Source organism: Mesoplodon densirostris, chromosome 13 (assembly GCF_025265405.1).
Source record: "Mesoplodon densirostris isolate mMesDen1 chromosome 13, mMesDen1 primary haplotype, whole genome shotgun sequence".
Lineage (NCBI taxonomy): Eukaryota > Metazoa > Chordata > Mammalia > Artiodactyla > Ziphiidae > Mesoplodon > Mesoplodon densirostris.
This window is the reverse complement of record NC_082673.1, coordinates 28,780,084-28,805,623: the sequence shown is the minus strand read 5'-3', so window position 1 is coordinate 28,805,623 and position 25,540 is coordinate 28,780,084. Positions and strand designations below refer to the sequence as shown.

At 39.9% G+C, this 25,540-nt stretch overlaps 1 protein-coding gene across 1 annotated transcript; it reads left to right on the top strand.

Annotated features, from left to right (window-relative positions):
- Positions 1 to 25,540, top strand: PSKH2 (protein serine kinase H2). Its single transcript, XM_060115717.1, is given in 6 exon segments — positions 1 to 131; positions 4,742 to 5,078; positions 5,080 to 5,301; positions 5,304 to 5,411; positions 25,245 to 25,275; positions 25,278 to 25,540. Coding segments are annotated over 6 exon segments (1,092 nt in total).

Below are 25,540 nucleotides of genomic sequence, written 5' to 3'. Positions count from 1 at the left end.
ATGGGTTGTGGCGCCAGCCGCCCGCGCCGGCCCGGGTCGAGCGGGAGAGTCAAGGCCAAGGCCACCCCGGAGTCTCAAAGGATGCAGGTGGCCCGCCTCCGCGCCAAGTTCGACCCCCGGGTCCTCCCCAGGTAAAGCTCGCCGTGAACCGCAGGCGGAGGGGCTGGGCTGAGCAAGGTGAACCGCGGACCGAGGCGCCCTTAAAGTTCCCCTCGACTTGACCGGACTTTACTCTTCTTTCTGATCAGAGGCCCCAGACCTCCCTAAATCGTCTCTAATCTTTGAGATGTAAATCTTTTACAACCCAAGAATGTCTTTCTCAAGGACCTGGGCGCCAACCTTTTGAAATGTAATCAAAGAAAGATCGAGGCTCTATCTACCAGTCTCTGTGGGAGGGTAGGAATCTCACGTCCATGACACCCCTTCCTCCCCTAATGCCCTTTAGTAATTTCCTACAAGCTCACTCCAGCCTTACAACTCTCTTGCCTTGTGTTTCAACAGTTAAGTTCAGTGTCTCCCATCGCAGTAGTTTTGACCCCTCTTGCAATAGTCTGGAATAAAATCTTCCTTGATGTTTTTAGCAAGTGTCCAGTGCAATTTCTCTTTGAAAGAGGGGGGAAGGGCAGAAGATAGGGAAAGTTCAAGACTGAAGTAGGGACTTCCCTGGTGACGCAGTGGTTAAGAATCCGCCTGCCAATGCCAGGGACACGGGTTCCAGCCCTCGTCCGGGAAGATCCCACATGCCGCGGAGCAACTAAGTCCATTCGCCACAACTACTGAGCCTGCGTTCTAGAGCTCGTGAGCCACAACTGCTGAAGCCCCCGCCCCCAGAGCCCATGCTCTGCAACAAGAGAAGCCACTGCTATGAGAAGCCCGCGCACCGCAACAAAGAGTAGACCCCGCTTGCTGAAACTAGAGAAAGCCCGCACACAGCAATGAAGACCCAATGCAGCCAAAAATTAAAATGCAGCCAAAAATAAATAAATAAAAATTTTAAAAAAGACTGAAGATGTAGAAGGAGCCGCAGGGAGGAGAGGGAGAGAATCCCTGACCTCAGAGCCCGGTGTGTGTGGGGGGCTTGCCATAGATACACTGGGGCTGGGGTGTGTGAAGGATCTTCTGTTACATTCTAGAAAAGGAGATCATAATTAGTGGAATAGAAACAGGGCTTTGAATCAACCAGACTTGAGATCCACTCCTGTCTTTTCTATTGTGTGTCATTGGGAATGTTCCTTAGCCTTTTTCCTTCCTCAATTTCCACCTCTGTAAAATGGGAATAATAATAATAGCTGCCTCGTAAGAATGCTGTGAGGATGATTCAGTAATATATGTAAATGATGCTGCACAGTGCATGGTGCAGGTCCTCATGTAGATACTGTTATTGTCTTCATAAGATGACCATGTAAAAAATGAGCAAGGAAGGCTAGCCAGTTGGTTGGCCTGAGAAAGAATTTCCTCAGAGTGCCCCACATTGGCCAGGTGGAGGAAGGACATCATGGAATCCCCTCCACTCTGCAGCGTTTGGTTGGACACAGTGGTAGGTGGCTTGACTGGATTCTCAGGGACACTTCTAGTCCTAGGATTATACGCTCACCTCATCACAGTGTTCTGACCAGAGTCTATGCAGAGCCATTTCCTGGCATCCTTGGGAAATTCTGGTACAAGGATGACTTGAGGATTAGTCTAGTATCTGCTAAGCTTAGAGAAGAACAAAGTTGGCCGATGCAACTGAACTTGAATCAGAGGGGATTATGGGGTCTTGTCAAGACTGAATTGATTGGATGGCATCTCTGGTCATCTGTGGCCAGGGTGTCTGGTCTAGTCTTTATCCACCCTCATAACTCCACCTCCGGGTTAGTCCCAGACCCTTAGATTATGACAAAGTCATAGAAGTAGAGGATGTCAATATTGGAAAGCTTTAGAGACTAACTAAAGGTTCTTCTTTAACCAATTAGGAATTGAGCCCCAAAAGATTAAGTGACTTATCCAAGTTGGTGACAGAACTGGGTCTAGAACACAGTTGTCTTTCCTCTCCATTGTGAGCCCCAATGATAGATGATAGAATTTAAGTCTGACTATATTCACTTTCTTCTTGGGAGTTCATTACAATTGCTTCTGTCAAACCGGTTGCAATATGATTATTGTTTCCATGTTTCATTTTTTTTATCATGTTCAGTTTGTGGCAGCTGAGGTCAAAGTAATAATTTTGTTTCTTATAGTCTCTGGGATGATGTAAAATTGCATGACCTACAAACCTGACTTTGAGGCTGCTTTGTGAGAGGGTGGGAGTGGAGGGTGGAAATGGAGGAGGTGGATTGGCCTTGTAGATGCATCCTCCCATGCCTGATTCCATTCTTAATGTTTTCAAAATAAGGCGATAATTTGGAAATAATATTCATTCAGTGAGTGATTCTCTCACTCAACATTTATTTCTGTCCCCTCTGTGCCAGACACTATACAAGATATAGCCACCCAAGTCATAAAAATAGTCATCATTGTCATAAAAATTGTCACCATCCTCATAAAAATAGTCACCATCCATGGCCATCAGGGGCTCACAAGCAAGGCCACAGCTTCAGGCTTTTGTTGTGGGCCATTTGTTATCTGAAAGCATTTATTTGCACTATAAATTTTGGCTTAAAGCTTATTGTTTCTTCCAATGCCAAATTACTGGCATTTTTTTAAACATTTGGTTTATGAAGGCCTGTAACTGTGTTGAATAACACTCCTTTTATTTGAGTGAGAGTGCAGTTCCTCAGAAATGGTAATTCGTCTGATAGCTGCTGATTAATCCCATGAGAAAATGAATTTTCCTGCAGTTTTGAGGGCATAGTGATAAATTAGCATTTGCAAAGTGCTTTCATCCACATTAGAGGTAATGGGTTGGTCTGCAAAGCAACAGAATTTGAAATGCCTGTGATTATCTTCAAAATCACACTGGGAGTGCATGTGAATAAAAAAAGCACAGTTGGAAAGAGAAGAGGAGACAGAATCCATTTAAGATTACTAAATTGCTGTGTTTTGATAAGCTAATTGGCCAGAAAATTAAATGCACCGTATAGAACAAAGCTATTTTCTCTAAGCTGGTATAGCCAAATGCCATTTTTATTCAGTAAGCACGGGAATATAAAGAATAAGTAAGTAGACAAATGAAAAAAAAAACTACAGGAAGAATAAACTCAGCAAAAAGAAGTAAGGCTGTTTAAAGTACAGATTGATATTTGCATTTGAATCTTTGGTATTCAGTATGTGACTTAAAGAATTACCTTCTCGGGCTTCCCTGGTGGCGCAGTGGTTGAGAGTCCACCTGCCGATGCAAGGGACACGGGTTCGTGCCCTGGTCTGGGAAGATCCCACATGCTGTGGAGCGGCTGGGCCCATGAGCCATGGCCGCTGAGCCTGCGCGTCCGGAGCCTGTGCTCTGCAACGGGAGAGGCCACAACAGTGAGAGGCCCGCGTACCGCAAAAAAAAAAAAAAAAAAAAAAAATTACCTTCTCCCTGTGTCCTTCTTGAGTACATGCCATTCGCTGGCATTCTTACCTGGGAGAAGTTTTAGTAAAGTGGGAAAAGCACCAAATTATGATGCAAGTAAGGAGACCTGGGTTCTAATCCTCACTCCACAAATTAAACAACCAATCAGCTAACCTGATCTTCAAATGTCTTCATTTGTAAAATGAGGGGTTGGATTAAATCATTCTCTAATATTATTTCCAGCTTAAAATCATGATTCTAAGCCAAGCACTTTCTCAACATTTCTTAAATAAAGATAGAAGGTTAAATTTTGATAGGATTCTTAAATTTACATAGACATTAACACAGGTAACTAAAATTTAAGATCCCTAGCCTTTGAAATGCTAGCTGACTTCTTGGTCTTTCTGAGAGGTGATTACTTTACACATTACTGACATACATCCCAGGTTAAAATTTTGTTGACTGTGTAAAATTGCAAGTGCAGTGGCGTCAGGTAGGGGGAACTATGAGGGGTCCTGACACCACCACCACCCGTCTTCTGAAAGCTGCACCTATAATAGCGCAACCATGTTGACTTTCGCAATGGTACATCTACTGAGGAGCGATTTGGTGCGATACCTTGGGTGAGATACGAGTTATGCCTGGGACTGAGAGCTCACAGTCTAGTAACATGAGGAAGCCTACTCTTTGTAGCCTGTCTCCTGATATGGTTTCCTCCATCTTTGGAGAAGTTATAAATAGGACTAAGCTTCTTTTTTATTCTCTCCACCTGGTTTGGTGGTTGCTGTTGCCGAATGATAAAAACAAGAGTTGGATGGAGGGAGGAAAGAAAATGGTAGATGGAGGTCCCAAAATTCTTCAAGGAAATTTTGGAGAAATGCATTTGAAGGAATTGGATTTAAATCCCATCGATTGCAACTATCAATACAATCTGTGTGGCCTTGGGAAACCACTTAACTTTTTAATATCACCCAGCAGGAATTTTATAGGGTAGGATTTAAAAATAATAAAATTCCTGGCACATAATAAATGTGTAATAAATGGTAGCTATTGTTATTAAGATTATTTGTCTTTCTACCAACTAATTACTTTTATATCACTAGCCGCGATTTCAAAAGAGGATTTGGGGTAACTTTCAAAATAATGAACACAGTTATGCAAGGAAATTGGATGGGGGAATATAAAGCTAGAAAGGATGATATGAAGCATCTAATTTTGAAAATCATCACTTCAGAGGGTAACAGATTTATTTGGTTTTTCTTCCAACAGATATGATATCAAGGCTCTTATCGGGACAGGCAGTTTCAACAAGTTTGTCAGAGTGGAGCAGAAGACCACCAAGAGACCTTTTGCAATGAAACTGATGGAAACCAGAATGAGAGAAGGCAGAGAGGCGTGTGAGTCTGAGTTCTCCATCCTGCGGTGGGTTAGCTATCATTACATCTTCCAGCTCCTGGAGATCTTTGAGACCCAAGATCAAGTTTACATGGTGATGGAGTTGGCTACAGGAGGGGAATTCTTTGATGGACTCATCTCTCAGGGATACTTTACAGAGCAGGACGCTGTCAGAATCCTCCACGTGGTTGCTGATGGCATGAGGTATTTGCAACGCATTGAAAATAACTCACAGGGACCTAGAGCCCCCAAATCTCTTATGTTATCACCCAGATGCAGAGTCAAAATTTTTTATCACAGATTTTGGTTTGGTACACTCTGGGAACAAAAGTGGTAACTGGACAGTGAGGATGCTCTGTGGGGCCCCAGAGTAAATAGCCTCCGAGATTTTGCTAAGGAAACCCTACACCAGTGTAGTCGACATGTGGGCTTTTAAGGCCTAATCACGTATGTTTTACTTCGTAGATTCCTGCCTTTTGATGGTGAAAGCCATATGAGACTTTACAGGAAGATTCTGAAAGGCAAATATAATTATAGAGAAGATGTAAGCCCTCACTTTCTTTCTATTGACTTGGTCTTGAATAGTTTCTCAACCTTAGCGCTATTGCCATTTAGGGCGGGATGATTCTTTATTGGGGGTGGGGTGGGAAGAGGTGATGGGATGGGACTGTCCTGTGCATTGTAGGATGTTTAGCAGTATCCCTGGCCTCTACCAGCCAGGTATCAGTAGGTACACTACTAGCAGATACCAGTGGATACTGATTTCTAGTAGCTACACTAGATACACACCTTCCCCTCAGTTGTGACAATCAAAATTGTCTCCAGACACTGTTTTTTTTTAAAGAACTATTTTTATTTTAATTTTATTTTTTGGCTGTGTTGGGTGTTTGTTGCTGCACGTGGGCTTTTCTCTGGTTGCAGCAAGCGGGGGCTACTCTTTGTTGTGGTGCATGGGTTTCTCATCGCAGTGGCTTCTCTTGTTGCCGAGCATGGGCTCTAGGCACGCGGGCTTCAGTAGTTGTGGCTCATGGGCTCTGGAGCGCAGGGTCAGTAGTTGTGACGCACAGGCTTATTTGCTGGGATCTTCCTGGACCAGGGCTCGAACCCGTGTCACCTGCATTGGCAGGTGGTTTCTTCACCACTGCGCCACCAGGGAAGCCCTGTCTCCAGACATTGTTAAATGTCCCCAAGGGGGCAAAATCACTCCTGGCTGAGAGCCACTGGTCTCAAGGTATCAAGAGCCTCGATTACTGAGTTGTCTGTGGTTAGCACATGACATTGACAATCAAGTAGATGAGTGAGTTTGTTGTTGTTTCTCCAATCATCATGCAGAGCCTGAGCCAGCTGAGTAGATTAATGTGTACTCAGAGGCTCAGCATGCTGCTTGGGTGTTTGATGAGAGATTTTCTGCCTTGATTCTAGATGATCCACACCCTTTTTGAGATGTAGTGTTTCCTCATTGAAATGTTTAACTTCACAGTTTGTGTAAAATATTTATCCATTGTTTAAACTTGGAACTCCCAGTGTTTATGAATGTGTTAACTTTTTTGTTTTGTTTAAGGAAGGAAAGTTACCAATACTTCTCTGTGGGAAGACTGACAAAATAGGAAATTCACTTCATGTTAAGCAAATTTATTTTATGTTTAAGTATAAAAGGGCTTTTTTTCCCTCGTAAAGAAAAGTATGGATAGTTTGATTTTACCTACTTAAGGTGTAACATCTATATGTATAACATCTTAAGCAAAATTGAAAGCTAAATAACAAATTGAAAAATAATATTGTCTATATTCTGACAGATTTAATATCTTACAGTACATGTACATGTTTTTTAAAAAAACTGATACAAATTGACAATTGAGAACTGAGACTAACATAGGGAGATAGGAAAGGATGGGAAGAATTCACAGACAATGTAAACCACTGATTGTTAAAAGCTTGAAAAAAATGTCTAGCTTCACTAATGATCAAAGAAATGTAAATGAAGACAACAATATCTTTTCTTTGTCTTTCAAACTGATAAAGATTAAAAAAAACAAAAACAAAAGAAAATATTTAACTTAAATCTACTCATTGCTGCTAGGAGTACTAAGAGATTAGTCCTGTCATTCACTACTGGTAGAGGATGAATTGTTGTAGATTTCTTGGAAAGTAGCTTGAAAAGACACATCTAGAACTTTTTAAAGTTTACGTATTTTGATCTACTAATTCCACTTTTAAGAATCTAAGGAAACAATCTCAGATGCAGCAAAGATTTCAGTGTCAAGAGGCTCATCTGGGCTATACTACAAAAGTGGACAATTGAAAAGAAGCCTAAGGCAATGTTTGAATAAATTATTGAACATTCATACAGTAGTCCCTAAATTATTCAAGTTTAAAAATTATAAGGGTATTGGAAAATATTCTGATATACTGCCAAGTTAAAAAAAAACAGAATACAAATTGTGTATACGGTATTAACACAAATCATGTGGGAAAATATATGCTTAGGAAAAGTCTTTGAGGAAATACAGTGTAATGCACTATAATGTTAACAGAGCTTATCTCCTGGTTTATAGATTATGTACCATTTTGGTTTTCCTCTTTATAGTTTGAGTATATCTGTATTTCTGTTTTGGTTTTGTTTACAAAGAACATATATTTCTGTTTTGGTTATCTATTGCTGAATAACAAACCTTCCCTAAACCTAATGCCTTAAAATAATAACCATTTTATCATGACTCATGATTCTGTGGGTTGACAGGACTCAGCTTCATGACACTTCTGCTCCACATGATGTTGCCGTCATCTGGTTCTTGGCTGGGATGGAATAGCCTTGATGACGCCTCAAATGGCTGACCTCTTGGTGGGAAAGCTGGATTAACTAGGTCACTGGGACCACTCGGCCTTTTTCTCTCTCCTCTCTCTGTGCATCTCACTGCCCTTTTCTCTTCATGGGGCTTCTCCACATGGTCTCTTCAGCAGGGCAGTCAGATGTTTTACATGGTGGTTTAGGCTTTCCAAAAGGCAGTATTCCAAGAGGGAGACAAGAAGTCGCCAGTCCTCTTCAAGTCTGGGCTTGGAAATGGCACAGCATCCCTTTTGCCTCATTCTATTGGCTACTGTGAGTGCTAGGCCAACCCAGATTCCACGTGCAAGGAGACCACATAAAGTGTGGCTCCAGGGGGCCTGGTCCAGTGGGGCCACATTTGGACTAGATATCACAGTGCCTTTTTTAATGTGCAAAAATAATAAACAATTATTCTATTAAGAGGTCCTTTTGTCAGGTTTAAGTCAGAGGGTTTCTAACGTCAGTTTCCTCAGAAGGCAGCCCTGAGAAGAGGGTTCATGTACAAGAAATATATTAAGGATAGACTCCCATGGACACAGGTGAGGGAGTGAGGGAACCAGGATGGGTAGGGGAGGAGGCCAAGGCCATGGAGATGAGCCTCATCCCACAGCGTTGTTCCAGCCTGAAGCAGGTGAGCTGGATCTTCACTCCCAACCCTCTCTGCTGACCCGTGGGGTGGTGATGATAAGAATGCTGTGGCAAATACTTACTGCTCTCTGGGATCAAGGCAGAATGACTGCTGAAGCCCAAGGGTGATGATGAAAAAGACCGAGGTGCTGCGTTTCAGATGCAAAACACTCCAAAAGAGAAGAGTATATGCACATACCGAAAAGAGGGGCTCAGCTGCAGGATGGAGCACTGATATTCAATGATGTCATGCCCTGTTTCTTGAGGAAATGCCTGTCTGTACCCCAGAGTACTGAAGGCACATACCACAGAGCAGAAGTGCAACTGCTTTTAATAACTTATTGGATTTATATCCCCTTGGCCTCCTTCCCCATGCTGGTCAGCCACACATGTCTACATATTAACATTTTCTTTTAATATTACCAAGTGTCTTAGTCATCTTGAGCTGCCATAACAAAATACTACAGACTGGGTGGCTTAAACAACAGAAATTTGTTTCTCACAGGTCTAGAGTCTAGGAAGTCCATGATCGAGATGCCAGCAAGGTAGGTTTCATTCTGAGGCCTATTCTCTTGGCTCACAGGCAGCTGCCATCTCACTGTGTGCTCATTTGACCTCTTCTTTGTGTTCATGCAGAGAAAGAGAAAATGAACTCTCTGTTTTTTTCTTATGAGGACACTAATCCTATCAGATCAGGGCCCCACCATAATGACCTCATTTAACCATAATTACTTCCTTAGAAATTTCATCTCCAAATACAGCCACACTAGTGGTTAGGGCTTCTATATATGAATTTTGGAGGGACACAAACATCATTCATTCCATGACATCAAGGAAACGTATGTCGATAGGCTCAGATAAGGGTATCATCATGTTTTCTCTGTCATAATATTATTGTCTATACCTATCAAGAAGTCTAGTAATTTCTAAATGCACCAATTTTATTTAAAAACCAGGGTGACCATCAAGTCTGGAAGCATAGGTGTGATAGACAGAAAATGCCGCCACCCACCCCCCCCCGCAAAGATGTCCACCTATTAATACCCAGGATCTGTGGCTATAGTACTTTACAGGTCAAAAGGAAAATTGAAGACATGATTAAATTAAGGGTTTTGAGATGAGGAGATTATCTTGCATTATCTGGGTGGGCCCAATGTGATCACAAACGTTTTTATATGTAACAGGGAGGAAGAAGGGTCAAAGTTAGAGGACATGTGAAGACAGAAAGATAGTTTGGATTAATGTGTTTTGAGGATGGAGGAAGGGGTCACAGAGAGCCAGGAAATGTGGGTGGTCTCTAGAAGCAGGAAAAGGCAGGAAACAGATTCTCCCCTAGAATCTCTGAAAGGAATACAGCTTTGCTGACACCTTGCTTTTTTAGTCCATCTCTAAGAGGAACACGGCTCTGCTGACACCTTGATTTTAGTCCCTAAGATCCACTTCAGACTTTTGACTTGCAAAACTGTAAGATGCTAGATTTGCGTTGTCTTTTTTTTTTTTTTTCCGGTCCGCGGGCCTCTCACTGTTGTGGCCTCTGCCGTTGCAGAGCACAGGCTCCAGACGCGCAGGCTCAGTGGCCATGGCTCACGGGCCCAGCCACTCCGCGGCGTGTGGGATCTTCCTCGACAGGGGCACGAACCCGTGTCCCCTGCATCGGCAGGCTGACTCTCAACCACTGCGCCACCAGGGAAGCCCTGCATTGTCTTTTTAAAATGTCCTGTTGTCTGTAACTGAAATTCCAGGTGTGACACATTGTGTGAATCACTTCTTTTCTCTAGAAGTCAGATGGAAGAGTGAAATAAATAGCATCAGAACATCCAGAGATCTCTTATGGTGAAGAAGAGAGACATGTTTAATATAAATAGCTGATATTTTACTAGACACCTGGCAGATCTGTACTCTAGTCTCAACCATGTCTAGACAAAAAATTAGCTATAATGTTAATGCTTAATTTTTCTTGATTTTGGTGTGAAATACATTCTTTTTCATGAAGCTTTTATGACCATTCCACTGTTGTTCTTTCCTTTTCTGAATACTGTTTAGGATTACCATGAATTTCTTTTGTTTTGACATTTAATCTATGTGTCATCTTTCTAAGATATTGTAGGCTCCTTGAAGGCTGGGATTCTGTCATATTTTTCTACCCGTCTCCAATATGATATCACAAAGAGGTAAGCATAGACAGTGCATTTCTTAAAACTAAATTGCTTTTAAAAATTGAGATTCTGATTTATACCTACATGAGTAAATGGATCTCAACCATCACTGCACTGAGTATAGAATACAAATTTTAATTTATGGTATGATAGACTATTAGATAACTCATATTTTTAGTTGCTGAATTTATTAGATTCATTCTGGAATACTCGGGTGGCTTAAAGGCTACATTTATTTTACTGGGTTTTGCAGGATAGAGGTGAGGGTTCCCCATTCCAGGTGCTCCCGGCAATGCCTGAGGAGCAACCAGGGTAGCAAGACACAGCACATAGTGGAAAAGAGGTGGAAGAGAGCAAAGAGTTCCTCCCCACTGTGTGAGGGAGACCTTTGCTTATCTACTTGGTCATCAATGCCATCACTATGGCTTTCAACATGCTGGCAGGGCTCCTGATGGAGTCTCATCCATAATTCTCCTGGAGACCATTTGACGCATGCTTGTGTGTCTCCACCCCTTCCTTCTTCCTGGTTAGGCTTTCTTCATGTCAGGAATCAAGCTCAGCTTGGGGGAATACCCACATGAAAAATGCTCAGTGTCCCTGCTCTTAGGGATCTAGTGCTCTTGTCTGACAGTCCACATATTACTATGTATCTCTTCAAATATGAAGGCTGTAATACACATAGGAAAAAAGGCTCAAAGTCCATGGAGCGAGGGAAGAGAGCCTCTCACTGTGTAGGAAAGCTGGGTCAGATTTCCTGGAGAAGGGGAGATTTGTGCTGTGACTTGGTGGAAGAGTGGAGTTTCTGAATGGGAGATGAGCACATTCTAAGTAGACAGAACAACATATGCAAAAGCACAGGAAACAGAATAAGTTGACTAGTAAAAAGTAAGACTTTTAGAGCATTTGTGTGCATGGGAATGCATATTCATATGAGTCTCTTGTAAAGTAGTGTAGTGTAAATGTTAAGAGCAACAGTCTGGAGCGATACTGGCTGCTCTTCACTCCCAGCTGTGCCATTTACTAACTGTGTAACTCTGGCCTTGCTTCTTAATTTTTCTGTATTTCAGTGTCTTCATTGGTAAAACAGAAATAATGATAGTGTCTGCCTAACAGCATTGTTGTGAAGATCAAATGAGCTAATAGATGTAAAGTGCTTAGAATAGATTTATATGTTAGTACATATATAGTCAGTGCTATATATGTGTTGGCTATTTCTGTTATTATTACTATTAATATGGGAAATATTGGGAATGAAAGTTTGAATTTTGCTTAAGCAATATATATATATAGAGGGAGAGAGAGAGAGAATATATAGTTATCAAGTGTACCTGTCTCACCTTTTAAATGGAATAGTGAGAAACGTGTGGTGTTAGCTTTTTAATATTAATGATAAATCAATTACACATTCTTGCCAATGAGTTGAGCATCACATATTTTGCCTCATTATCTCCACTATATTGCAGTAATCTTTTTTTGGTGTGAAGTAAATTGATAATAAAGTGAGTCATAACCATATTAGCTAACTGACAAGGATAAACACTGGTATTAAAAAGATATATATATATATATATATATATATATATATATATATATATATATATATATATATATAAATAAAATTATTTTATTTATTTATTTGGTTTTGGCTGCGTTGGATCTTCATTGCTGTGTGTGGGCTTTCTCTAGTTGTGGCGAGTGGGGGCTACTATTCATTGTGGTGTGTGGGCTTCTCATTGCCGTGGCTTCTTTTGTTGCAGAGTATGGGCTCCAGGCGCATGGGCTTCAGTAGTTGTGGCTCGCGGCTCTAGAGCACAGGCTCAGTAGTTGTGGTGCATAGGCTTAGCTACTCCATGGCATGTGGGATCTTCCTGGACCAGGGCTCGAACCTGTGTTCTGTGAAATGGCAGGCAGATTCTTAACCACTGCACCACCAGGGAAGCCCTAAAAAGATATTTTAAAAATAACCCACATGGGCATTAATAGAAAGTGGTGCCCATCTGCTTAGATTCACCTATGATTGCTGTACTGTTAGGAAACAACATTACTGATATGTTCCCTTGGAAGGAACAGATCTGATGGATTATGCTCACCAGCCATGACCCCAGTTTCTTTCTATTTCCTTATCTCCACTAGTTTCTCACATTTTTTCTTTGCTATATTTCTCCTCTACTCAGGTTATTAAGTAGGAAAAAAAGGAGAGGAGAGCAGAAGATTTGGTCCTTTAACTCCCGTTCATTCCCTTTCCATCCTGACTAGAATGCCAATAATGAACATTACACTGTATCTCAGGCCATAATTCTTGTAATTTGGTTCCTATTCCTGTGTTTTAGTTCCTAAGTACTTCTGCTCACAAAAAAGTGGTGCTTAATATTTCTTTAATGATATTTTTACTTTAAAAGTTGTTTTACAGAAAATAATTTAAAGATTATAAATCTTTCAAATTGGACTTCATTTCCTGCTTGTCACTTTCTTCACCTCTTCTTTGACTTACCTTAAATTGAATGTATGTATATTTTCTTTTAAACTCAATCACCAATAGTGAGTGTTTGTAAGAACTGAAACAGAGAAGCTCCAAGATGGCAGAAGAGTAAGCTGTGGAGATCAGCTTCCTCCCCACAGATACATCAGAAATAAATCTACATGTGGAACAACTACTACAGAACACCTACTGAATGCTGGCAGAAGACTTAGACCACCCAAAAGGCAAGAAACTCCCCAAGTACCTGGGTAGGGCAAAAGAAATAACAGAGACAAAGGAACAGGGACGGGACCTGCACCAGTGGGAGGGAGCTGTGAAGGAGGAAACGTTTCCACGCAGTAGGAGGCCCTTCGCGGGTGGAGACTGCGGGTGGCGGAGGGGGCAAGCTTCGGAGACACGGAGGAGAGTGCAGCCACAGGTTTGCAGAGGGCAAAGCAGAGAGATTCCCGCACAGAGGATCGGTGCCGACCAGCACTCACCAGCCCAAGAGGCTTGTCTGCTCACCCGCCGGGGCGGGCGGGGCTGGGAGCTGAGGCTCGGGCTTCGGTCGGAGCGCAGGGAGAGGACTGGGGTTGGCAGCGTGAACACAGCCTGAGGGGGGCTAGTGCACCACGGCTAGCCGGGAGGGAGTCCAGGAAAAAGTCTGGACCTGCCGAAGAGACAAGAGACTTTTTCTTCCCTCTTTTGTTTCCTGGTACGCGAGGAGAGGGGATTAAGAGCGGCGCTTAAAGGAGCTCCAGAGACGGGCACGAGCCGCAGCTATCAGTGCGGACCCCAGGGACGGGCATGAGACGCTAAGGCTGCTGCTGCCGCCACCAAGAAGCCTGTGTGCGAGCACAGGTCCCTCTCCACACCTCCCTTCCGTGGAGCCTGTGCAGCCCGCCACTGCCAGGGTCCCGTGATCCAGGGACAACTTCCCCGGGAGAACGCACGGCATGCCTCGGGCTGGTGCAACATCACACCGGCCTCTGCCGCCACAGGCTCGCCCCGCATCCGTACCCCTCCCTCCCCCCGGCCTGAGTGAGCCAGAGCCCCCAAATCAGCGGCTCCCTTAACTCCGTCCTGTCTGAGCGAAGAACAGACACCCTCAGGCGATCTACATGAAGAGGCGGGTCCAAATCCAAAGCTGAAACCCGGGAGATATGCGAACAAAGAAGAGAAAGGGAAATCTTTCCCAGCAGCCTCAGGAGCAGCGGATGAAATCTCCACAATCAACTTGATGTACCCTGCATCTGTGGAACACCTGAATAGACAACGAATCATCCCAAATTTAGGAGGTGGACTTTGGGAGCAACAATGTATATACATTTTTGCCATTTTTCTCTTTTTGTGAGTGTGTATGTGTATGCTTCTGTGTGTGATTTTGTCTGTATAGCTTTGCTTTTACCATTTGTCCTAGGGTTATTTCTGTCCATTTTTTTTATTACTTAAAAAAATCTTTTTGTTCTTAATAATTATTTTTTATTTTAATAACTTTAATTTATTTTACTTTATTTTATTTTACCTTCTTGTTTCTTTCTTTCTTTTTTTTTTCTCACTTCTATTCTGAGCCATGTGGAGGACAGTCTCTTGGTGCTCCAGCCAGGCATCAGGACTGTGCCACTGAGGTGGGAAAGGCAAGTTCAGGACACTGGTCCACAAGAGACCTCCCAGCTCCACATAATATCAAATGGTGAAAATCTCCCAGACTTCTCCATCTCAATGCCAAGACCCAGCTCCATTCAATGACCAGCAACCTACAGTGCATGACACCCTATGCCAAAAACCTAGCAAGACAGGAACACAACCCCATCCATTAGCACAGAGGCTCTGTAAAATCATAATAAGGCCACAGACAACCCAAAACACACCACCAGACGTAGACCTGCCCACCAGAAAGACAAGATCCAGCTTCATCCACCAGAACACAGGCACTAGACCCCTCCACCAGGAAGCCTACACAACCCACTGAACCAACCTTAGCCACTGAGGACAGACACCAAAAACAACGGAAACTACAAACCTGCAGCCTGCGAAATGGAGACCCCAAACACAGTAAGTGAAGCAAAATGAGAAGCCAGAGAAACACACAGCAGATGAAGGAGCAAGGCAAAGACCCACCAGACCTAACAAATGAAGAGGAAATAGAAGTCTACCTGATAAAGAATTCAGAATAATGATAGTAAAGATGATCTAAAATCTTGGATAGACAATGGAGAAAATACAAGAAATGTTTAACACGGACCTAGAAGAATGAAAGAGCAAACAAACAATGATGAACAACACAAAAAATAAAATTAAAAATTCTCTAGAAGGGATCGATAGCAGAATGACTGAGGCAGAAGAACGGATAAGTGACCTGGAAGACAAAAAAGTGGAAATAACTACTGCAGAGCAGAATAAAGAAAAAAGAATGAAAATAATTGAGGACAGTCTCAGAGACCTCTGGGACCACAATAAATGCACCAACATTCGAATTATAGGGTTCCCAGAAGAAGAAGAGAAAAAGAAAGGGGCTGGGAAAATATTTGAAGAGATTATAGTTGAAAACTTCCCTAATATGGGAAAGGAAATAGTTAATCAAGTCCAGGAAAGACAGAGAGTACCATACAGGGTAAATCCAAGGAGAAACACACCAAGACACATATTAATCAAACTATCAAAAATTAAATACAAAGAACAAATATTAAAAGCAGCAAGGGAAAAACAACAAGTAACACATAAGGGAATCCCCATAAGGTTAACAGCTGATCTTTCAGCAGAAACTCTGCAAGCCAGAAGGGAGTGGCAGGACATATTTAAAGTGAGGAAAGAGAAAAACCTACAACCAAGATTACTCTACCCAGCAAGAATCTCATTCAGATTTGACAGAGAAATTAAAAGCTTTAGAGACAAGGAAAAGCTAAGAGTTCAGCACCACCAAACCAGCTTTACAACAAATGCTAAATGAACTTCTCTAGGCAGGAAACACAAGACATGGAAAAGACCTACAATAATAAACCCAAGATGACTAAGAAAATGGTAATAGGAAAATACATACCGATAATTACATTAAAAGTAAATGGATTAAATGCTCCAACCAAAAGACATAGACTGCCTGAATGGATACAAAAACAAGACCTGTATATATGCTGTCTACAAGACACCCACTTCAGACCTAGGGACACATACAGACTGAAAGTGAGGGGATGGAAAAAGATATTTCATGCAAATCGAAATCAGAAGAAATCTGGAGTAGCAATTCTCATATCAGACAAAATAGACTTTAAAGCAAAGAGTATTACAAGACACAAAGAAGGACACTACATAATGATCAAGGGATCAAACTAAGAAGAAGATATAACAATTGTAAATATTTATGAACCCAACATAGGAGTACCTCAATACATAAGGCAAATACTAACAGCCATACAAGGGGAAATCGACAGTAACACAATCATAGTAGGGGACTTTAACACCCCACTTTCACCAAGGGACAGATCATCCAAAATGAAAATAAGGAAACACAAGCTTTAAATGTTACTTTAAAAAAAGATGGACTTAATTGATATTTATAGGACAGTCCATCCTAAAACAACAGAATACACATTCTTCTCAAGTGCTCATGGAACATTCTCCAGGATAGATCATATCTTGGGTCAAAAATCAACCCTTGGTAAATTTAAGAAAATTGAAATCTTATCAAGTATCTTTTCCAAACACAACACTATGAGACTAGGTATCAATTACAGGCAAAAATCTGTAAGAAATACAAACACATGGAGCCTAAATAGCACACTACTTAATAAGCAAGAGATCACTGATGAAATCAAAAAATACTTAGAAACAAATGACAATGAAAGCACAATGACACAAAACCTATGGGATGCAGCAAAAGCAGTACTAAGAGGGAAGTTTATAGCTATACAATCCTACCTTAAGAAACAAGAAACATCTCAAATAAGCAACCTAACCATACACTAAAGCAATTAGAGAAAGAAGAACAAAAAACCCCCAAAGTTAGAAGGATAGAAATCATAAAGATCATATCAGAAGTAAATGAAAAAAATGAAGGAAACAATAGCAAAGATCTATAAAACTGAAATCTGGTTCTTTGAGAAGAAAAATAAAATTGATAAACCATTAGCTAGACTTATCAAGAAAAAAAGGGAGAAGACTCGAATCAATAGAATTAGAAATGAAAAAGGAGAAGTAACAACTGACACTGCAGAAATACAAAAGATCATGAGAGATTACTACAAGCAACTCTATGCCAATAAAATGGACAACCTGGAAGAAATGGACAAATTCTTAGAATTGCACAACCTTCCGAGACTGAAAGAGGAGGAAATAGAAAATATGAACAGACTAATCACAAACACTGAAATTGAAACTGTGATTAAAAATCTTCCAACAAACAAAAGCCCAGGACCAGATGACTTCACAGGCGAATTCTATCAAACATTTAGAGAAGAGCTAACACCTATCCTTCTCAAACTCTTCCAAAATATAGCAGAGGGAGGAACAGTCCTAAACTCATCCTACGAGGCCACCATCACCCTGATACCAAAACCAGACAAAGATGTCGCAAAAAAAGAAAACTATAGGCCAATATCACTGATGAATATAGATGCAAAATCCTCAACAAAATACTAGCAAAAAGAATCCAACAGCACATTAAAAACATCATACACCATGATCAAGTGGGGTTTATCACAGGAATGCAAGGATTCTTCAATATACACAAATCAATCAATGTGATACACCATATTAACAAATTGAAGGAGAAAAACCATATGATCATCTCAGTAGATGCAGACAAAGCTTTTGACAAAATTCAACAGCCATTTGATAAAAACCCTCTAGAAAGTAGGCATAGAGGGAACTTTCCTCAACATAATAAAGACCATATTTGACAAACCCACAGCCAACATTGTCTTCAGTGGTGAAAAACTGAAACCATTTCCACTAGGATCAGGAACAAGACGTATTTGCCCTCTCACCACTATTGTTCAACATAGTTTTGGAAATTTTAGCCACAGCAATCAGAGAAGAAAAGGAAAGAAAAGGAATTCAAATCAGAAAAGAAGTAAAGCTGTCACTACTTGCAGATGACATGATACTATACATAGAGAATCCTAAAGACGCTACCAGAAAACTACTAGGGCTAATCAATTAATTTGGTAAAGTAGCAGGATACAAAATTAATGCACAGAAATCTCTTGCATTCCTATACACTAATGATGAAATATCTGAAAGTGAAATTAAGAAAACACTCCCATTTACCATTGCAACAAAAAGAATAAAATATCTAGGAATAAACCTACCTAAGGAGACAAAAGACCTGTATGCAGAAAATTATAACACACTAATGAAAGAAATTAAAAATGATACAAATAGATGGAGAGACATACCATGTTCTTGGATTGGAAGAATCAACATTGTGAAAATGACTCTACTATCCAAAGCAATCTACAGATTCAGTGAATCCCTATCAAACTACCACTGGCATTTTTCACAGAACTAGAACAAAAAATTTCACAATTTGTATGGAAACACAAAAGACCCCAAATAGCTAAAGCAATCTTGATAAAGAAAAATGGAGCTGGAGGAATCAGGCTCCCTGACTTCAGACTATACTAAAAAGCTACGGTAATCAAGACAGTATATTACTGGCATGATAGTAGAAATATAGGTCAATGGAAAAGGATAGAAAACCCAGAGATAAACCCACACACATATGGTCACCTTATCTTTCATGAAGGAGGCAAGAATACAAAGTGGAGAAAAGACAGCCACTTCAAGAAGTGGTGCTGGGAAAACTGGACAGCTACATGTAGAGGAATGAAATTAGAGCACTCCCTAATACCATACACAAAAATAAGCTCAAAATGGATTAAAGACCTAAATGTAAAGCCAGACACCATCAAACTCTTAGAGGGAAACATAGGCAGATCTCTCTATGACATAAATCAGAGCAAGATCCTTTTTGACCCACCTCTTAAAGAAATGGAAATAAAAATAAACACATGGGACCTAATGAAACTTAAAAGCTTTTGCACAGCAAAGGAAACCATAAACAAGATGAAAAGACAACCCTCAGAATGGGAGAAAAATATTTGCAAATGAAGCAACTGACAAAGGATTAATCTCCAAAATTTACAAGCAGCTCAATAACAAAAAAGAAACAAGCCAATCCAAAAATAGATTGGGTTAAGACCTAAATAGACATTTCTCCAAAGAAGATATACAGATTGCCAACAAACACATGAAAGAATGCTCAACATCATTAATCATTAGAAAATGCAAATCAAAACTACAATGAAATATCATCTTACACCAGTCAGAATGGCCATCTTCAAAAAATGTACAAACAATAAATGCTGGAGAGGGTGTGGAGAAAATGGCACCCTTTTGCAGTGTTGGTGGGAATGTAAATTGATACAGCCACTATGGAGAACAGTATGGAAGTTCTTTAAATAACTAAAAGTAGAACTACCATACAACCCAGCAATCCCACTACTGGGCATATAACCTGAGAAAACCATAATTTAAAAAGAGTCATGTACCAAAATGTTCATTGCAGCTCTATTTACAATAGCCAGGACATGGAAGCAACTGAAGTGTCCATCAACAGATGAATTGATAAAGAAGATGTGGCATATATATACAATGGAATATTACTCAGCCATAAAAAGTAACAAAACTGAGTTATCTGTAGTGAGGTGAATGGACCTAGAGTCTGTCATACAAAGTGAAGTAAGTCAGAAAGGGAAAACAAATACTGTATGCTAACACTTATATATGGAATGTGAAAGAAAGAAAGAAAGAAAAATGGTCATAAGAACCTAGGGGAAAGACGGGAATAAAGATGCAGACCTACTAGAGAATGGACTTGAGGATACGGGGAGTGGTAAGGGTAAGCTGGGACAAAGTGAGAGAGTGACATGGGCATTTATTTATACACTTCCAAACATAAAATAGATTGCTAGTGGGAAGCAGCCGCATAGCACAGGGAGATCAGCTCGGTGTTTTGTGACCACCTTGAGGGTTGGGATAGGGACGGTGAGAGGGAGATGCAAGAGGGGAGAGATATGGGGACATATGTCTATGTATAACTGATTCACTTTGTTATAAAGCAGAAACTAACACACCATTGTAAAGCAATTATTCTCCAACAAAGATGTTAAAAAAAAAAAAAAGAATTGAAACAGTGGTTCATCTCACTTTGACTGTGTTGATGTTAGCCTTGGCATAAGGGATAGTGATTAGAGTGGAAAATAGCTATTGGCTTCCTTGATTATGTTGCACTTCTTGACATTGATTTTATCAATGGAATTCATGGAGTTGAGGGGAAAAGAACTATTTGCATAAAGTTTTCATAAACTTAGATACATCTGGATTTAATATTATATTTATATTATTTATATTGTGGTTTATGAGGCTTATAATATAGGAACTAGTTCTAAATGTATTTTATGTATGTAAGAATGGGGCAACTGATGATTTAGCATTCAAAGGCCAATTCAATTTTTTGTTATTTTTCTTATCATCCTTTTTTGAGGATAATCTCTGCCGAATCCTTTTAAAGTTTCAGCACTTTCTTTATCAGTGAAGAGCTAAAACCATCCCTCACCCCATGTCAAGAGCCTCAAAATTATCCTCTTAACTTACAAAAATATCTTCTTTATGAGCCTCATGTAGGATTAATTGGCTCTTTCTCCATTTTTTATTAGATGTCACCTATAATAACTTGTGAATGCCTATTCACTTTTTCCAGGGTTTACAAATATCCCAACAGATAGAGCATTGTGCCATAATTAGTCAAATCTTGACTCTGAGCAGTTTCAGCTTTGGCAAATATAACACATAATTTGAAGTCTTGGGAGTCTGAATATTGGGAAGAGAAAAACCTTAAATATCTATGACATAAATATGATGTACAGAATCTCTTGCTTTTTGAAATGAGGAACAATGATTTTGCCCAGTCTAGTGCTAACAAAGTTATGGAGAGTTGTCAGTACTTTGGGGGCACATTTACATAAAATTTAATCGCAAATCTTAAGTGAAATTCTACCAAGGACATAAGGCTAAAGTTTAAAGAAGGAAGGGAAATGCTTGTCGCAGGGTTATCACCAGGAGAAATTTTAATAAAAACTACAATTTTTGAGGGGATTAACGTTACTTTGAGTGCTCCTAGTCCAAGGATTTGAATGATAGTTTAACCATCTACCTAGAAAAATAGATGTTTGTAGTTTTATGAAAACTTATGATTAAATCCACCAGTAATTACACTTTATATCTATAAGCTCTATATTAATCAAGTTTCAACATCAATTATAATTCTTGAATTTTTTTCTTCCAGTTTTATTGAGATATCATTGACATACCACACTGTATAAGTTTAAGGTATACAGCATAATGGTTTGACTTATATACATCATGAAATGATTTTCACAATAAATTTAGTGAACATCCATCATCTAATAGAGATACAAAATAAAAGAAAAAGAAAAAAGTATTTTTCCTTGTGATGAGAACTCTTAGTATTTACTCTCTTAACAGCTTTCATGTATAACATACAGCAGTGCTAATTATTAAATCTTGTTGTAAATGACAACCCCAATACTTATTTATCTTGTAACTGGAGGTTTCTACCTTTTAACCACCTTCATTCAATTCCTCTTCCCCCTTCCCACCTGCCTCTGGTAGCCAAAAATCTGATCTCTTTTTCTATGAGTTTTGTTTGTTTTTGAAGTACAACTGTCCTACAACACTGTGTTAATTCCTAGTGCACAACATAATGATTCAATATTTCTGTACATTAAAAAATGATCACCATTACAATGTTTAAAATTTAAGACATTGCATCCAGAATTTTAGAGATTACATCTATATTGCATGTGCATGTGCTTGTGGTGTCTAGCTTTTAATAATGATTTTTAATAATGATTCTCTGTGGGAATGCCTCAAATAAACCAAGAAATATGAAAGCTTTGACTAGTCATATGAATATTATTCATTTTTTAAACTAGTTATATAGTCAGTTTTTGTATATTTAGTAACCTTCTGCACAAGCTACTACATTACCTTTATTAATCAGTGTTCATTAAAAGAAAAGAATTAACATGGGATTCTGGAATGTAGGACTCTGTTGTCTCTTGCAGAGGGAGCTGGGAATCTCTATGGGGACTCCTGGGGCTCCTGGGGAGGAAAGTGAAGGAGACTATAGGATACAAAGCTGTGGGCAACCCCTAGGTAAGAGAATCCTGAACAAATAATTTAATTTGGGAGCTGATGCATAAAATTAGAGATGAAAGTAGGACCTGGTTGTCAGAACGAGGAAGAAGGATGGGGTGGAGGACACAGCCAGTGAATGGAATACTGCAGAGAAGGCCAGGGAGCACCAGGTGAAGGGGAAGCTGGAAGACTCTGCTGAACAATAAGCCAGCAAGTCTCACTGGGGCAGGATCCAGAGAGCCAGACTCTTTCAAAGGCCCTGCACTTGGGTCACATTAAGAGAAAAGTATTTATCAACAAATTGGAAAGCAATAAACTACTATCATCCCCTACTTCTCTGTTTAGATGCAAAGGAGTCAAGACATCAATAGAATATGATACCATCCTTCTAAAGTTCTTTAATTCCTCCAAAGCTAATAGTGCAATTGCTAGTATTGAATTTTACTTTTATACCCTTTTTTTGTTGTTGTTTTGTACAGTTTAGCTAGTTTCTATTAGAGAGGACAGAGAAATAGGCAGAGATGAACAAAGGAAGAGAGAAGAAAGCAGAAAATCCCCATATTGTCCACAAATATTACAATGTACTTGTAACTAACTGGATGAGCTTGGGATAAAAGAAAGTGCTGCCTTTCTTTTTACATGGTTCATTACTGCTTCACACAGAACAATTTTTTGTTTTTTAAGGACACACATTTATCATGGTAATAATAAGTAGAATTAGTCTGAGAAGTTTTGGATAATTTGCATCTTCTGGTCCTCTAAATATTGTTAGTGAGGTGTCTATAGAAGTACTGAGGAGGAAGTTACATTGTGATTTAATAGTAACCACGACAAAAGCAGCAACAATCTACCTAATATTTTATACTTTGAAAACCATTTTTCACATACTTTATTAATTTGGGCCTAATAGGAGATATGATGATCCCCATTTTTCTGATGAGGAAGCCAAGACCTTGAGGTTTAGAGCTGAGTGTGGCCAGTCAACCTGTCTGGTCCAGACCCCCTTACCTCAATCCCCAGCTCTTTCTACATTAAGACGAGTTAACTGGCTGGCTGACAACAGTGTCTGCCTGAGACTGTGGAGAAAAGCCAAATGGGAATTTTCAAGTCAAAGAGTGGGAGCGGCCATGTCTAAGAAGAGAAATGGTGAGGAAAGCCTCATTGGACATAATGTGGATGTGAAAGCTGCTGACAGAACAGAATGATGTCATCAGGTGACAGTTGGTCTAGAGTAGGAATTTGATTCAACCTGTGGTGCCATAACCTGATTGTTTTGTGTCATATAACACTATTAGTTCAAAAATTTTGAGCATGCACACTCAGTTTTTATGCATTTCTAGAATATGTACATGTATGTATATTAATCTGTTTTATACTTTATAAAACATAGACAAAAATAAACTTTGGATTAAGAAGATAAAAATACAGTAGAAGTCCTAACATTTTTGTCCTTGTACTTGTTGTCTTCTAATATGTAACAAGAAATTGTCTTCTACATACTCTCTAGTTGTTCTTTGTGGCTCAGGGATTCTGTCATTTATAACCTGTGTTTGAATAATGAGCTTTGTCTGAAGAGTTTTTTTTCCAGGACACTAGTTACCTTATTTTCTGCAACTGCATTTTCAGTGTATATTCATTTGGTCACCTTAATGAGCTCTCCATAAATCTCATTGCACATATTTTATATTCTTTCCAGAAAGATTCAGTTGATTGTCTTATAATGCTCCACTGGAGACATCTAATTTAACCTTCATTTAACTAGACATGAGCCCAGATAAATATGTCTGGATCCAGGGCCAAATAAATGTCTAGCCAGAATCAGAGGACATGCCATCATGAGTGTCAGCTACTGACATGTTTTGTCTAGACTTGCAAGGTTTATGTTTTATTTTCCCTGTGTTTGGCAAGTGTGTTCCTTTATTTCAGGAATTTTATTTTTGGGATAAACATTTCTCATATCTCATTTATCTAAATAAATGGAAGGAAAAAAAGAAGAGTAATTCCTTTACTGATTTCTTTGATCCAGATTCTCAGAGTGCTAAGAGATTGGAGGCTGTGATGTTTATGTATGGAGTTTGATTTTTCCTTCCACAAGGACAAAGCAGTAGCTTGTAAGGATTCCCTTATTTTTCTTGAGATACACATATCAACCAGAAATTGCTGTTTGCGATATAGCAAATATATGGTCACTTTTCTCAATCTCTCTCCTTTCTAGATAAGGAGGGATACAAATCCATAGTATTTTCCAGATATGTGCTACATGTTGATAGGTAACACAGAAAACAAGTTTGAGGAAAAGCAACAGCCCTCTTGTCCCCATCCTCACAGAAATCACTATGAATTTCTGTCATTGTACTTAAATTATGTGCAAAAGCTGTAGGTTTTGCCAGAATACATCCTCAAAACATCAAATAGCTGGTTGAACATGCCATATCTCTGCTACGGGCTGAATCCCACTTGTAGGCAACTGACTGGGAGTCATGAGGGCCCTGTGTGCCCAGAGGAAAGGCGCTGTGAGGGATTCTTCCCCGAAGACCTCTTTTCTCTCCAGGCTGTGGAGAGGTAGGCATTGTAAGTCCAGAGTAAGTTTTCAAAAGGAGAGAAAAGTTGATGATTTCCCAGTACATTCCACTTTCCATTCTAACTCATTCCTGGAGTCACAGGGGCTCTCTGACTTGACCACAATGGGGTAAATACTCACCTGATACTGGTGGAGTTCACCAACAACAGCAGCTTCACCTTGTCCTGCTCACGTGAACAGGATGTGGAAACTTGCATCGCTGCTGGCAGCACACTGGACAGATTTCTGGAAAAGAATTATCATTCATTGGACAGAGAGTTTGGAAGAGAATTTTTGTGTTTGTTCTTCTCTTTTGCTAAAGAGAGATTTTTTTTTTTTGTCTTTTCAAAAGTGGAATTTTAGGTTCACTACATGTTTAATGACATAATCTCTGAATGGCTTATTTGAAGAAGTCATTTGGATTTAATAAGCATTGACCTTTATAATTAAGAACGTTTCTATATGTGTGTTTGTGTGTGTTTTTATTTTATTTATTTTATTCTATTTTATTTATTTACTTTTCTTCTTAGTCTTGGCCAACTATTTCCCACTGGGCGAAGGACTTAACAAACTACTGATTTTGGAGGCTAAACATCAAGTGTCAGCTGGGCAGGCCCTGGACCAACCCTGGGTCCTCATGACTGCAGGGTCTTCCATGAAGAATATTTAGAGGGTCATTTCCCAGAACTTCATGCAGAGGGCATGTCCCAAACCACAGAGTCCCAGATCTGCACAATCTTCTAAGTGATGCTCTTATCATAAATCAAGGCATATGTGGAGCAAGAGAAACTTAAAGGTAGAAGAATCACCACTAGCTGCACTTTAG